At 39.2% G+C, this 13,810-nt stretch overlaps 1 protein-coding gene and 1 long non-coding RNA gene across 3 annotated transcripts in view; one reads left to right on the top strand and one right to left on the bottom strand.

Annotated features, from left to right (window-relative positions):
* Window positions 1–2,814: 2,814 nt before the first annotated feature.
* On the bottom strand, window positions 2,815–6,628 carry six2a (SIX homeobox 2a). Its single transcript, XM_085427700.1, has 2 exons — window positions 5,529–6,628; window positions 2,815–4,123 (listed from the first exon to the last, which is right to left on the bottom strand). Exons 1-2 carry the CDS (start codon window positions 6,086–6,088, stop codon window positions 3,811–3,813), a joined length of 873 nt encoding a protein of 290 aa, XP_085283826.1. The 5' UTR covers window positions 6,089–6,628; the 3' UTR covers window positions 2,815–3,810.
* Window positions 6,629–7,257: 629 nt separating this feature from the next.
* Window positions 7,258–13,810, top strand: part of LOC146655393 (uncharacterized) — a 44,807-nt gene continuing 38,254 nt past the window's right edge. For both annotated transcript variants that reach the window (XR_014914298.1, XR_014914299.1), the window contains exon 1: window positions 7,258–7,544. This is a non-coding gene — a long non-coding RNA (uncharacterized LOC146655393). The remainder of the gene's footprint in view (window positions 7,545–13,810) is intronic.

Raw genomic sequence — 13,810 nt, 5'->3', positions numbered from 1 at the left:
TAATTATAACTCATACAATAATAATTCAGCGGTTTTATCTTCTCAATAGTTTGCTAATACACGAGCAGAACATCTTTATCGCGTGTTTATCTGAAGGATATTTCATTACAAAATCTCAGTCGATGATGAAAGAAATCGTCACTCAAAGTCCTAAATGACGACAGCGTTTCTTCTCAGATTGCTGAAAATGTAATGGAAATGTATCCTCCTAATCTGCACTATAAAATAATAGATAAACATAAAAATCTACACGTGGAGATGATAGATTTTTAATGAAACTCTTAGGTACTTTAAAGAGTGTGACAGCATCAATAACAATCAGTGCTTATAGATTAATAGGGTAACGCGTTGTTTTTTGCGCCGTTACTTGTTTTTGTGATATTATGAGTAAAGGACGGCTCGAATACAGAGCTGATAAATCAATCTTTAGAAAGAGAAAATAACTTTTTCAATTTTAGTTTAACAGCTGAGAAACTTTCAAATCAGACTGTTTCATTCGAAAATTGAAAAAAAAAATCAGTGCTGTTTTATGTCGCACAGTTAGTGAAAGTTGTGGAAAAGAGTCCAAAAGTATATAAACATATAAACAATGATTATAATAAATAAATAATCACTACTAAGTATTTAATGTTTAATACAAAGTCTGATGTTTTTAACACCAAAGAGTCCGTATTTTGGCTTTTCTGTTTTTGCTTCTTGTTTTAATCGAGAAAACCAAACAGAATGAATAAAAATCACCACCCTACCATTCACTAAATCGGGCAAAACGCGTGTGTAAAATGCCTTTTGCGCTAATGACAGTGCGGAGATGCAATAATAACAGCTAAAACTGATCTTAGGTCAGAACAGCTCTGCTTAGTACATGCATTTTGCTGTGAAATTGCATGGATGTGATCTTTACGAGGCCAGGACTCAGCATTCTCTCCTGATTGTTTCAGGATTTTGGTCTTGGGGCAAAGTGGCATTCGCTTCTATTTTACGGCGTTGTTTACATGGTGAATTGACAGGCGATTAAATACCCTACAGATGAAGAAACCAGGACAAGATACATCTGTCGAACAGTTTTTCCTCCCTCATCTGTTGCTTTGGTGGGTCTTTACCCCCATAAGCCAGCCTAGCAGAATCACGTCAGTGCGCCTCGTTAGGCGTTTTCTTCAATGCTGGCAGATTTTTCATCTTCTGTTTAAAAAAAACCAAAAAAAAACATCCAAACAAAAAAAAAAAAGTTTAATAGCCTCCACTTTCCGGGCACACATGGCGCACTTATAATACCAGTTCAAGTTCACATTTCAAGCCTTATGGGAAACAAGAGAGTGAAAGAACGAGGAGACGAAAATCACAGCTCTTTGTAGGGTTGTAGGGTTGGTTTGGTGAAAGGCCAAACATTCAGTGTTATGTCTCCTCAAAAGCCGCTGTTTTGGGCTTGTTGTGAATAGACCCATGTGTACTTAAATCCTTGTTAATTACAACCTGTGGGCTTTGTGTTGAATATGTAATTGACCTTCAGGCGCAGGAAGCTGTTCCCAGGAAGCTGTGACCGATATTTCACATCTACAGACAGTTCGCGCACTCTCTGAGAGCACTTCTCATATTTGCACTCCCATTAGAGCCACCTGGGTCTACAGGATAACTTATTAACGAATAAAAGAGTGTTTCGCCCTTGTTTCAAATATTAAAAAAAATGTTTGCAACCCATTAACATGTGAACCAAAACACCCACTTAACAATTAACTATATGCTGGCATCGTTTTTTGTTTTTAAAATGCGAGTAATATTGTAAAATAATATTATAGTATATCATGCATAATGTGTAACATTTATCAATATAAACATGCAATATGTAAGAAAATTATGAAACTATAAGCTACTGTTATATTCTGATATGAAGATACAGAAGACACCAGAAAATACACCGAGCACGCGCCGGCCTGTCGAAACCTGAAATAGGGGAGGTACTAAAGCCTTATGATGGAAATATGAAAGGCAGAAAAGATGTTTTTTTAGGTTTATTCTGCAGCAGAGGGGAGGAGGGGGCGGGAGGGAGGCTGGAGGTGTTGCGCGGCTGAAGCTGTTCAAACAAAGTGTCTTCTTTCAGCGGTCGTTTCCAGTTCTGTTTTTTTCCTACTCCAAACACTACGGTACTTTTGTTCTCCCGGACTGAGCGCGGAAAGATAAGGTGTCATCACTCGAACGTCAGGGTTCCCAGTTGGAGAAGCACTGCTAAATTTCGCCCAGCTTTGCCTGCCATGGCCACATGCCACATGCTTCGAGTGATGTTTTTACAAAACATTGGACTGCGTGCGGAGCTTTTCTTAAAAAGAAACAAAAAATCGGCAATAATCACTTGGATGAACTTTGACCTCATGTCCTTAAAATTGAAAAACCTATCTATCTATCTATCTATCTATCTATCTATCTATCTATCTGTCTGTCTTCTTGCAGGAGATATATGTGTCAGAGGCTAACAGCTTTTGATTTTCAGTAATATCTGATCATGTATTTTCCTAACGTTGGGAAGTGGTGGCTCAGAGCACATTTAAAAAGCCTGAGGAAATAAGGCTGAATACATGGTTTGTGCGTTGTTCTGCATTTAAAATGACATAAATGAGCTGAAGGGAAAAATATCTAAGTATCCTCAACTGAAACTACAAATGATCATAAATCCTAAATACTATCGTTCAAGCAATATTTCTGTAACACTGTAAATATCGACGTTTACGTGCAGATTCTCTAAAATACGTTTTATATATTTTGTCCTCCAGCTTATATGGTTTTATAATATTATAAGGAGGTGACCCGTAAGAGACAAAAAAAAAATGCCAAGAAAATGTCAAGAATCATTCAGAATCAAAGAAATTCTCGACTTTATTCCACGTGTTTCTTTTTTTTTTTTTTATTGTAAAGGGTATATGAAACTATAGGTGAATCGTTTTATGTTTCATCATTTATCGCAGAGTTTACATGCAGTCTCTCCCCAAATTAAAATGCAAATAATTATAACAATAATATCAAGGGGTTAGAATATTTTATCTTATCACAGCCCCTATGAGACACGTTTAACTGGCATACTCCATCAGCCCACCCTCCCCCAGACAAACAAACAAACAAACAAACAAACAAACAAAAATAACCGTTTATGGCTCTCTTTAAAAACCCCATGTAAACAGAAAGGCGATGGGTACACGTAACTTTGTGCCCATAGAGTCTGGTGATAAAGGTTAATCTAAACCCCTAAAATAACAACTGTAGGCTAATAGTAACAAGAATTAAGACACTTTATTGTTATTGTTTTCAACAATATAACATATTACGTTTTTACATTCCGGTAAAGTTTTCTTTCTTTCTTCCTTCTTTTCTTCTGTTCTTTCTTTTTATCAATTTTTTATCCCCAGCCCTGCAGCAAAACAAGCCATCTCAAAAAACTACTACTTTTACTTACTTTTTCCAAATTATATTTTCCTCAAGCGAATTAACGGGGGGGAAAAGTTCGGTAGGGTCCTGTTTAAGTATATTTGGAAAGTTCTTAAGTGCTCTGCTCTGAACTCTTGATTCTAGAAAATCCCCGAAACAAGGGCTCGTTCAGTTTGGGGATAAGAGGAGGTGTTGCGCTCACTGGCAGGTTTTCCTCTCTCCACTTGTTGAAAAAGATTTTAAAGGTTGAATATGAGACTAAATGATTTGTTACGGTGGCTGTTTTCGCAGTGTTCCAGTCTGTCTGCCTTGCACCGTGCCGCAAGTGCTTGAAGCTTAACTCACACCACCTCGTAAATTATTTTCCCCAAAAAATGGCGCTCCATTCAGTGACGGCTTTTAAGAGCCGAGGTCCACTAGATTAGAAGACATAGGGTTCAGTATGGTGTCATGATGCAATGAGTGGTGATGGTGCATCGAGTCTGGGCCGCTGGGTACCGGGATTGCGCTGGGTCCCGGCGGGGGCGCAAGGCCATGCAGGGACGGTAAACCGGGGTTTGCGCCGAGGAGCTGAGCCGGACTCGGAGACGTATGATCCGGAGTCCCAGAAGGTGTTTTATCGTCGTCCGAGCTCCCCAAAATAGTTTTATTTCCATTAATAGAAGAAGTCAATGGGTTGTGACTGTTGCCGTTGGAGTTCTCGTTGTTTTCTCTGCGAACAGAAACCAAAGTCACACATCAGTTTGGTACAAATGCGGAATTACAGCACATCTGCGAAAAAGTGCATAACAACCAGGAAGATTTAGGTGAACTGAAATTTTCATATCTCGGAGTAAAACCTACAGGAACAAAGACACCAGCTAATTGTAGCTTAACATGTTTAAGATTGCATTAAAAATATGAACATGAACACACACTTGAATTAAAGTGGCACACACAATTCTGTTGTGTTTACTAGAATATTTATTGGGTTGTGACACTTTTACAACAGCCATAATAATCTCATTAATGTATCAGTTCTTAGTCTGGTTATTTATTAATGTTCACACGAGAATACGTTGAGGCACGTGTGCCCAGATGCAATCACTTAGCCAGCAAAAATAATTAGAGGGTCAATTCACTACAGAAGCGCTATATTAAATATCATTAGTAGAGAGTGACTGGAAGATAATAAATCCATCTGACTACTGAACTTGCATGAAACTTTTAGAGCAAGTTAATTTAACCATAGTGACCCGTGGAGAAGCTCAACCTGAGGAAGTCCTCGGCCACTCGAGGAGAGCTTGTCCACAGCTCTAAATAAATGACAGGCCTAATCATTCTGAAACGCGTGCGTACTGCGTATGGCATAGTTCATAGGTTTGCTGTGAGGCTTTTCTCAGTGGGAAGACATGATTTACGTGGAGCTTTCAGCCCAAATTAGTGGCCAGGGGGTGAAAGAAGACACCGACCCAGTGAACACCTGACAAAAACACATCTCCCGCACCTCTCTACATGCCTGGCTGTATAATTTCCAAACTCTGAAATGTGCAAACGACTCATAATGAAATGTCAGCCTGGCTGATATGAAGACCAGACAACAAGCCACATCAATTACACCGCAAAACATCTTTCATACGTGTTCTGATATGTTTCCTTGCATATACCATGTGTTCATCCAGTGTCTGTGATTCACAGTAGTCTGCATATATTTCTTCTCTGATCTTAACGTGAAAGTCAAGTTTCATGTTATAATCAGTGTGGTTACTAAAACATAAAAGTGGGGTAAAAGCAACTTTTATAACCTTGTAATTTACCTGACAACACGTCTTTCATTTCGTGCGTTTCAACTTTTAATAGGGGCTTATACAGTTATCACAGAAATACACACAGTGTAACTTTAATTTGTGGCGATTGAATAAGATCTGAGAATATGTCCATGCTATCTACGTTAAATAAATTTCCAGATGTAGGTCAGAAATTTATTTTTGCATACAGAGTCAGCAGTGGCAGTCCGTGACTCAGCAACAGTTTGGAACTACCTCCTATGTTTTGCTTGATGTGACAATGATAAAAAAAAAAATAAGATAATCTAATCTGAGATTAGCGTCTGTTTTAAGAAGTAAATATACTCCTACCTTTCCTTTGCCTCAGCCGCTCGATCTCTCTGCCGTCGGTTTTTGAACCAGTTGCTGACTTGCGTGGTCGTGAGTCCCGTGGCCTCGGCCAGCTCTCTTTTCTCCCGTGGGGATGGATAAGGGTTGTGGGTGTACCACTCTCGGAGGATACTCCTGCTCTTCTCTTTGAAGCAATAGCTCGTCTCCTCTCCGTCCCAGATAGAGCGGGGCAGGGGGAACTTTCTCCGGACGCGGTACTTCCCTACGGCGCCGAGCGGACGGCCTCTCAGCTTCTCTGCCTCGATGTAGTGCGCTTTGAGCCACAGCTGTTGCAGCTTCGGGTGGTTGTGCGGCGAAAACTGGTGGCTCTCCAGGATCTTGTAGAGCTCTCGGAAGTTCCCCCGATGAAAAGCAACTACGGCTTTCGCTTTGAGAACACTCTCATTTTTGTGGAGGTGCTCGCACGCCGGGAGGGACCACAGAAAGCGCCCAAGACGCTCGATGTTCCCCCCTTGCTGGAGGACTTCGCAGACACAAGCCACTTGTTCTTGCGTAAAACCAAACGTCGGAAGCATGGACATGGCGACAAGTAAACCAATACAGATTATATTGTACCTTACTTCCACGTCTCTCCTCTCAGTGTCTCATTAAATCAAAACGCATTAAGTCCATAAGCGTCAAAAAGTCCCCAAAAGAGTTACCTAAAACGTAAAAGTGCCCAAGGTTAGGCAAAGTCCAACTGCGTATTATGGAATAAGCTCAAGTCCGTTCAGCCATGCGAAACCCCAGGCGACTATTCTCCATAAAGTTGCTAAGAAAGAAAGTTGCTACTCCTTCCACCGTCCTCCACCTTTTCTATGCCGTTTCAACATAAACTACTCCCGGAGACCGGGCTCGCTGGCTCGTTTTAATAATATTATTCTAAGCTGGCAAGACAAGCGATTATATGAACTCTGATTGGTCGGTTATCTGACCCACGGATGGTGAGGATAAGACAATAGCCTTAGTCAAATTATTTGCCATGGTTACGCTGTCACTCAAAGTAACCCGATATGCTTTGAGGTGGCTCCCTGGCAAAATCAACCTGATTGTTCCCTTCACGACCAGCCCGCCTACCAATAGAAGAATTGCTCAGATTTTTCCTTCTAAAACACTTTTTTCTTCCCCTTCACGTTGACAGACACCTCAGGCAGCCAAAGAGCGTAAAGCTGTGAGGAGCGTGGATGAGAAGAGCGGCGTTGATCCCACAGCCCGGGGAAGGATGGCGCCAGAGTGCACGGAGCCTGCTGCAGTTTGTCTTCATGTCCCTGGCAGCTCTCACAAATCAATCAAGATCTCCTTAATGCTTGGAACTTTAAAGTTAGTGTCTTCATTATTCCAAAGACGTGAAATAACTGTCAACAAGTGACAGATTGTTAGACGGGTTTGAAAAAAAATGCTGCCACTTTTTTATAAAGTATATTTTTCTTCGAGTAAACGAAAAAATATAAATATGACCAAAAGTGAGTCAGACTATTTCTGCTTCCGAGGATTGAAACGAGACTTAAACTCTAAGGTGCTGATGTGGGAGTGCAGTGAACCATCACCCGATTTGTTAATTATAATATTCACAAACCGGTATTCTATAGAGAGGTATTTAAAATAACAAAAAGACGTTAGAATAAAGTTTAAAAAGTTATTTGTTAAACAAGTAGACTTTGTCATACTCTCAAATACGTCGTATCAGTTTTAGACCTAAATAAACGTGAAATTTCTATATTAATAGCAACTAAAGAAATCTTTTAATTGTTTTGCGAAGTATGTGTTGAGCTGAACTGGATTATGCATGTGATGACAAAGATTATGAATATCTAAATGAGTGGCGAGGAAGCAGCTGCAGGAGCGCACAGATTGGCAAACAATCTCAAGGTGTGCAGCCGCTTCATGGGGAAATAAGGTGGTCGTGTGCGCAGTGGAGTGTGCGGGACAAAGAGCGGAGAAGAAGGAAAGTCTGGCAGGCGACATCGAAGAAGAAAAACGGCTTCAATCAGCACACCGGTGAGACAAATATTTTCGTCCGTATTTCAGTCATCTGACTCACGAGGTTTAGCGCATCAGCGAGTAAATTATCTCAAGGACTGACATATGAGATCTGAAGACAAGACCTAAGTAATCATTTTAATATGACGATTACATTTTTTTTTTTTGAGAGTATGGCTGTAAGGAGGGGAGCTTATGTGAAAGTGAAAGGTGTTTAAGGGTAAAAGGAGAGGAGGCTTTATAGTTAACTGAGGAGAAGTGAGTGATGTGAGGTACTTGTTGAAATGGTAGGGCGACCTAAAAGAAACCGGGAGCAGCCCGATGTGCGCAAAAACTCAGGTTTGTAGTTGGACTCAGGTACACGAGGGAATGCGTGCGTGTTACTGACTGCTGAACCAAAGATTGACCAGTTGGTAGATTTCTATCGCCTCACCATGGGACCGCTTCATTAGAGATACGATTGTCAAGTACACCCACACTCGGTGTCACATCACTTCACACACACACACACACACACACACACACACACACACACACACACACACACACACACACACACACACACCATCATCATCATCCTCATGTCCTCATCATATATTATCAGTGTAGAACTAAAAAGCTCGGAGAGATTATTATTATTATTATTATTATTATTATTATTATTATTATTATATGTTGTTGTTAATATGATTTAATAGGAGCAGTTTCGTCATAGGCTTACTTGAATTTTAGAATTTTGGAAAGGTTGCAAATAAATTACAGCAGCTACCTTAAATCGCAGGCATGTAAAATTAAAATGGTATTGTCGGTCGAAATCATTTAAGTAAGTTACCCAATCCACAGTCCACCATCCATCCAATCCATTGTCAATATTTCTCGCTAAGGCAGTGAGGCATCGCAGTCGCTGCTGTTTTTCTGTTATTTTCTCTTTTTTTTAAATTAAATTAATAAATTATTAAATTAATAGTGTAATTGTGAAATTGGTTCATCACCACAGACGAAGGCTCCTGTAAGAGAAACCTCATTCCTGTTTCCGCCCTGTGTCCTCCCTCAGTTTAATAAATTGACTTTGGTTTCGCCTGAAGCCCAGTTCTCAGAGTATTACGGCATTAGGCTGACTGACGGTAATCGTCAGGGGACCGGCACCGACCTGGCTCGCCTGGATAGTGAGAAAATTAAAAGGGCAATTTAAACTTATAATAATAATAATAATAATAATAATAATAATAAGATAAGATAAGATACGATAAGATAAGATAAAACTTTATTAATCCCTCGGGTGGGTTCCTCTGGGAAATTCGGTTTCCAAAAGCACAGCACCGATAATAATAATAATAATAATAATAATAATAATAGTTTACATATATTATATTTAAATTATAATTATATTTATATATATATTTTAACTTCACCCTGCGCTTGCACTTTTAATTCAGACTATTAATAAAAATCATTGTGAGGCCTGTAAACAAAATTTGACTGATATGAAATTTTAAACCGATTTCAGATAAAGCTTATCATCTCAACTCATCTAACGCAAACACCCAAATGCCCCGTAATCGAGTTTGATGATCGAGGTTCTCCCAGTGGCGAATGTGCTGCTGCGATTACACCGGCAGCAATCCAAAGAAGTTACTCTGTACACTCAAATATTTGTGATGAGGCTAAATAATTTGTTCGCTTGTCCTTACAGACTGATGATGCTCCCTATTGAACTCTTTTTATTTTCTCTTTCTCTCGCTTTTTTTGTTGTTTTTTTTTTTTGCTCAAATGTCTTGATCTCAGCTTAAACTTCAGCACTGAAGATTTAACGAGAATAAGGTCTGAGGCTACATGTGAGCACCTGTTCAGTTCAGTTCATCATAAGTCTTTGTGTTACTCTCATATGATCATACCTTCTTACAGGTATTCAGTCTAATTTCCCATCTCTGTCAAAATAAGTTTACATGGTATCAGATCTTTGACATAAAATTCTTTCAGATAATCTAACTGTCCCACTTGTATTTTTGACATGCTCCTGCTCACACTGATATTTGTTATTTTTGAAAATGCCTGTTACATCTTATTCACTGTGCATTTGATAGGTTAACGATTAGAAATGTCCATAGCCAAATCAGAGTAGAGTTAAACAAGCACTGACAATATGACTGCATATACAAAGTATCTTCATCGCAGTGGGATTGGCCAGGTCAGATCTGTGTCTATATATTGGCAGTGACAGGGGTCCAATGTCTGGCTCTTGGCAGTGTTTGTAAACCACTTGTTTCCAGGGATCAGTTTGATCAGAAGGATCTGTTTCTGAAATGGTAATTATTACAGCTGCTGATGAATAGAGATCATGTTTCTCCTAATAGCCAACCCCCTATTTTCACAGCCTCCCACTGCTCACCTCAGCCACTCTCCACCACGACCTCCTCTAATTGAGCTGATTATTGCAAGATGTATGCATGTGTGTGTGTGCGTGTGTTGTATAGACTGTGTTAACGTATACAGGAATAGGATGTGGCTTGGATTGGGTAAGACTGCTGCTGAATACACTGACCTGAGACAAGCACAACACAAGCTTGATAAGTATCAGTTTTTTGGGAAAGACATCCAAATGTTAGATAGAGGGAAAGAAATTATTAAAGCCAGAACCTCTGTGTCTATACTGGTTAAGGGGATGTGAATGAGGGCCTATCCAATAATTGGTTGTTTACATCTATCTTGTTACCCTAGAGGCTAGGGCTATCCTATAGCACAAGGAGGAGATTTCACTAAACCACACATGCAAGCAACAAGGAGGGGGTCGTCATTGAGGGGCGGGGCAGAGAGGGGTGGGTGAATTTGCTTGTGTGGGGTTCCTGTGTTCATCTCATGAAAGGCTCTGACCGGTTGGCAGGTTCATCAGATTGGACGGTTTACATTTCAGGCCCTCCCTGCACTATACGGGCCTGGCAATTTAAATGGCAGTTAAAAGGTGAGTCAAGCATCACCTTCAGTTGATATTCATCACAGAGTGCACACACACATAGCAGCATAAACAAAATCAGATAGGAAAGATTTTCTCAAGCACCTTCTTTTTTTACTTGAAGCGCAAGCTATAGTAGGCCTCTATGAATTTATTATGACAGCAGTATAAATAACTATAAATGTTAACTAAAAGCAAAAGATTCGGTCTTAATTATTTTGCTTTGTTTAGGTTGTAAAAGCTTTTGAGACATCAAGGTATTATTGTAATCAACCATGGGCTAAAAAATGCTTTGAGTATTCAACAAGTCTGCCATATTGTCAATTGATTACCTTCCTGGATCTCACATAAAATAATCAAGAGGTCGTACTCGACCAAGATAGTTCGTGAAAAACAAAACAAAACAAAACAAAACAAAACAAAACAAAACAAAACAAAACAAAACAAAACAAAACAAAAATTCCTACAATTAAAATCATTCTGTGCCTCATACAGTTTGATGTACCATATTAATCACCTAACACCCCACTGTCCCCTCACCACCACCACACTGCTCTGTAACATGCCTATACCAAAACTGGAGCTGGTCTGAATACTGGAGCAAATCCCTACAAGTGTGTGTTTTTCTGCAAAGCTGGTTAACAGAGTTTGTATATATGCATCTGTTTTGTGTGTGTCTGTGTGTGAGAGAAAGAGAGTTGGTTGCTGCTGAAAGTAATTTATTCGATCAATCACTCCATTTGATTCCTGTTTATTTTCAGGAGTTGCATGGTCACTTCAGCCACACACTGAGCTCTTTATGCACTGCCAAGGCTTTTCCCCTCAACCAATAAGACTGTATTTGGCTATAATTTGGAGAGGAGAGCGGTTCCAGCACTTCTCAGATATTTCATGGTTCCCTGCCTTTATGGTGAAATCCCCTCAGATCTGTTTCTTGTCAAACTGGCAGTGTGCAGACATGCAGGTATACCAGCTTCATACATACACTGATTTATATCAGCGCTGTGGGCTTGTTTTAAATGACTGCAAACACGCTCCTGTGTGGAACTAATAGTTATCATCATACATAATTTGGAAACTAGGGCAAAGTATGCAGCCTCGTCTTTTAAAGGCATTACTATGAAGTAAGGATTTTATTTCTTTTCTTGTTTTTATTTTGCCTACATTGGATAAGACTAATAAAAAAGCCTTTTTAGAGTAAACTTTTTGTTTAATCTTAAAACCTACAGTTGATATGAACTTTCATGCATAGTTGGTGCATCTTGTGATGCTGGTTGTTAACAATAAATTGCAAACCTAGCAAGAAATTAACTCGCTCCTTTGCAGTATTTTGTTACACCAAGCAACTAAGAAACCACCATGGGACCAATATGTAGGATCAGATAAACTTTGGTCTGCTCTGCATCAAAGTAGACAGAATGCTGGGCGGTATAATTGGATCATGATAACCAAATGCTTCTGATCATGTAATATTTGCAGCAGAACACAAATACCTCTTTTGCCAAGAAATAGGAGGGAAGATTTTGCTCCACCCCTAAAATAAATATAAAGGGGACTTGAATGTGATACCACAAATGTTATTTCAGTGTGAATAAGGTCAGAGCTTATTTTGGAAACTGGAAGCAGTAACACACAAAACAACATTTCAAATTACCCACAGAAATCTCTATAGCTCTCTGCAGGTTTTACAGTCCTGTCTGCTTGTTAAGTCTTTCAGTAAAGATAGCTTGGATGGCCAGGTTTCTATTTTTGTTCAAGAAAATATGTGAATTCATAAACTGAGTTTTCTCTTTGGGTTGAACCTGGGAGACTGTAAGATTCCTGTGTGAATCTTTGAGTTCTTACAATTGTATTTAAGCTTTCTACTTATGGCGAAAGTCTGCAGAATTTCCTTAATGTTTTTTCCTCATGCAACATTCTTCCTTTTTTTACAGTGCTGGAACTCGTATGTCAGGAAAGAATTTATTAAAAGCAACTGGAGTAATTAGCAATGTGCTAATGCTTGAATTTGTATCCATTCCTGTATGTAGGGTTTTTTACAGCACTTCGTGGTTTTAGTTGAAACACAAGGCCTGACCCCATGTCACTGGCCATATGGGCAGTAAATACTTCCATGATAGAGTCAGTGGTTGTACTGATACTGTACCAGAGAGAAATGTCTTGTTATATCACGCCACACTGTGTATTTTATTGCATGGAGATGACAGACAATGACTTTTTAATGTGATTGGTGCTTTGTTTAACTGTGTTCTGATACACTGGCTTGAAAAGTTTACTTATTTTATTTTTTCTACAAACCTCAGTTGCATTTGCGCTTAGATACTAAATGCTAATGCCAGCATTGCAACATTCTCGAAGAAGCAAATCCATCATTGTCTTGTTTAGCAGGATTAATGCTAATAATCGTATACAATCTGGTGCCACTCAATAGCCCATAATTTTCACAGTTCGTATTTTAACATTTGTTGTGGGAAATGCACAACTTGAGGATAAATTTCATTTCAAAAAGTACTTAATTTCATTGAGATTTCAAATAAGTCACAAAAAACACAAGTGCTGGGTTACCTAAAATGAATGGGGCTATTTTTAAGGTCCTTAGCCACACCTGTTCATTTCCTTCTAAAGATTCGAAAGATAAGCAAAGTCAATAGGACTTATCCTCTGGGCACAGTAAATCTGCCAAGTTTCATGGAAATCTATCCAGTATACCTTGAGACTTTTATCTCTACATACCAAATCTGTAAGAGACAGACAGAGAAATACCTAAAGTCAAGTCAGTTTCACCTTCTCGACACCATGGATAGCTGTAACAAATGAAAAAAAGTTGGCAATTCAGTGACTGAGATATTTCATTTTGAACCAAAGTGATGTACTAAATAACCATAACAACATTCCCAAGAGCAATGCTGTAACCATGGATAATGATAATAAGAATGCAAACATGCACAAAGAAAGATAAATTCTCTCAGACATCTGGTTGTTGTTTTCACAAAACACAAACCTCATTTGGGGACTTATTCATGGTGTCATCACTGGTCAGATCACCCCAGAAAGAGAAGCGTATCCTTTGGATAACATTGTGGTGCTGTTGCCTTGTCTTTGCAGTGTAGTTTTTTTTATCTTTTTTTCATGCATTCAGTAAATCTGAATCCTTCAAAAGAGCCCATTAAATGTGTCTACTTTCATCATCTAAATGACTTCTCGGACTATGATTCAAGCCATCCATCAAACCTTTTGTTGCATTCTGCTCACTATTGAGGATAACATGAGATATTGTGGAGATGAAGGCAAGTGTTTACTTTGTAAATAGAAGTGTGCACAGTGTGCCACTCAT

This window comes from Rhamphochromis longiceps, linkage group LG13, assembly GCF_057381845.1.
Source record: "Rhamphochromis longiceps isolate RC_006_pf linkage group LG13, R_longiceps_female_GT1.1, whole genome shotgun sequence".
Lineage (NCBI taxonomy): Eukaryota > Metazoa > Chordata > Actinopteri > Cichliformes > Cichlidae > Rhamphochromis > Rhamphochromis longiceps.
The sequence above is the reverse complement of the archived record's forward strand: the minus strand, read 5'-3'. Positions and strand labels throughout refer to the sequence as shown.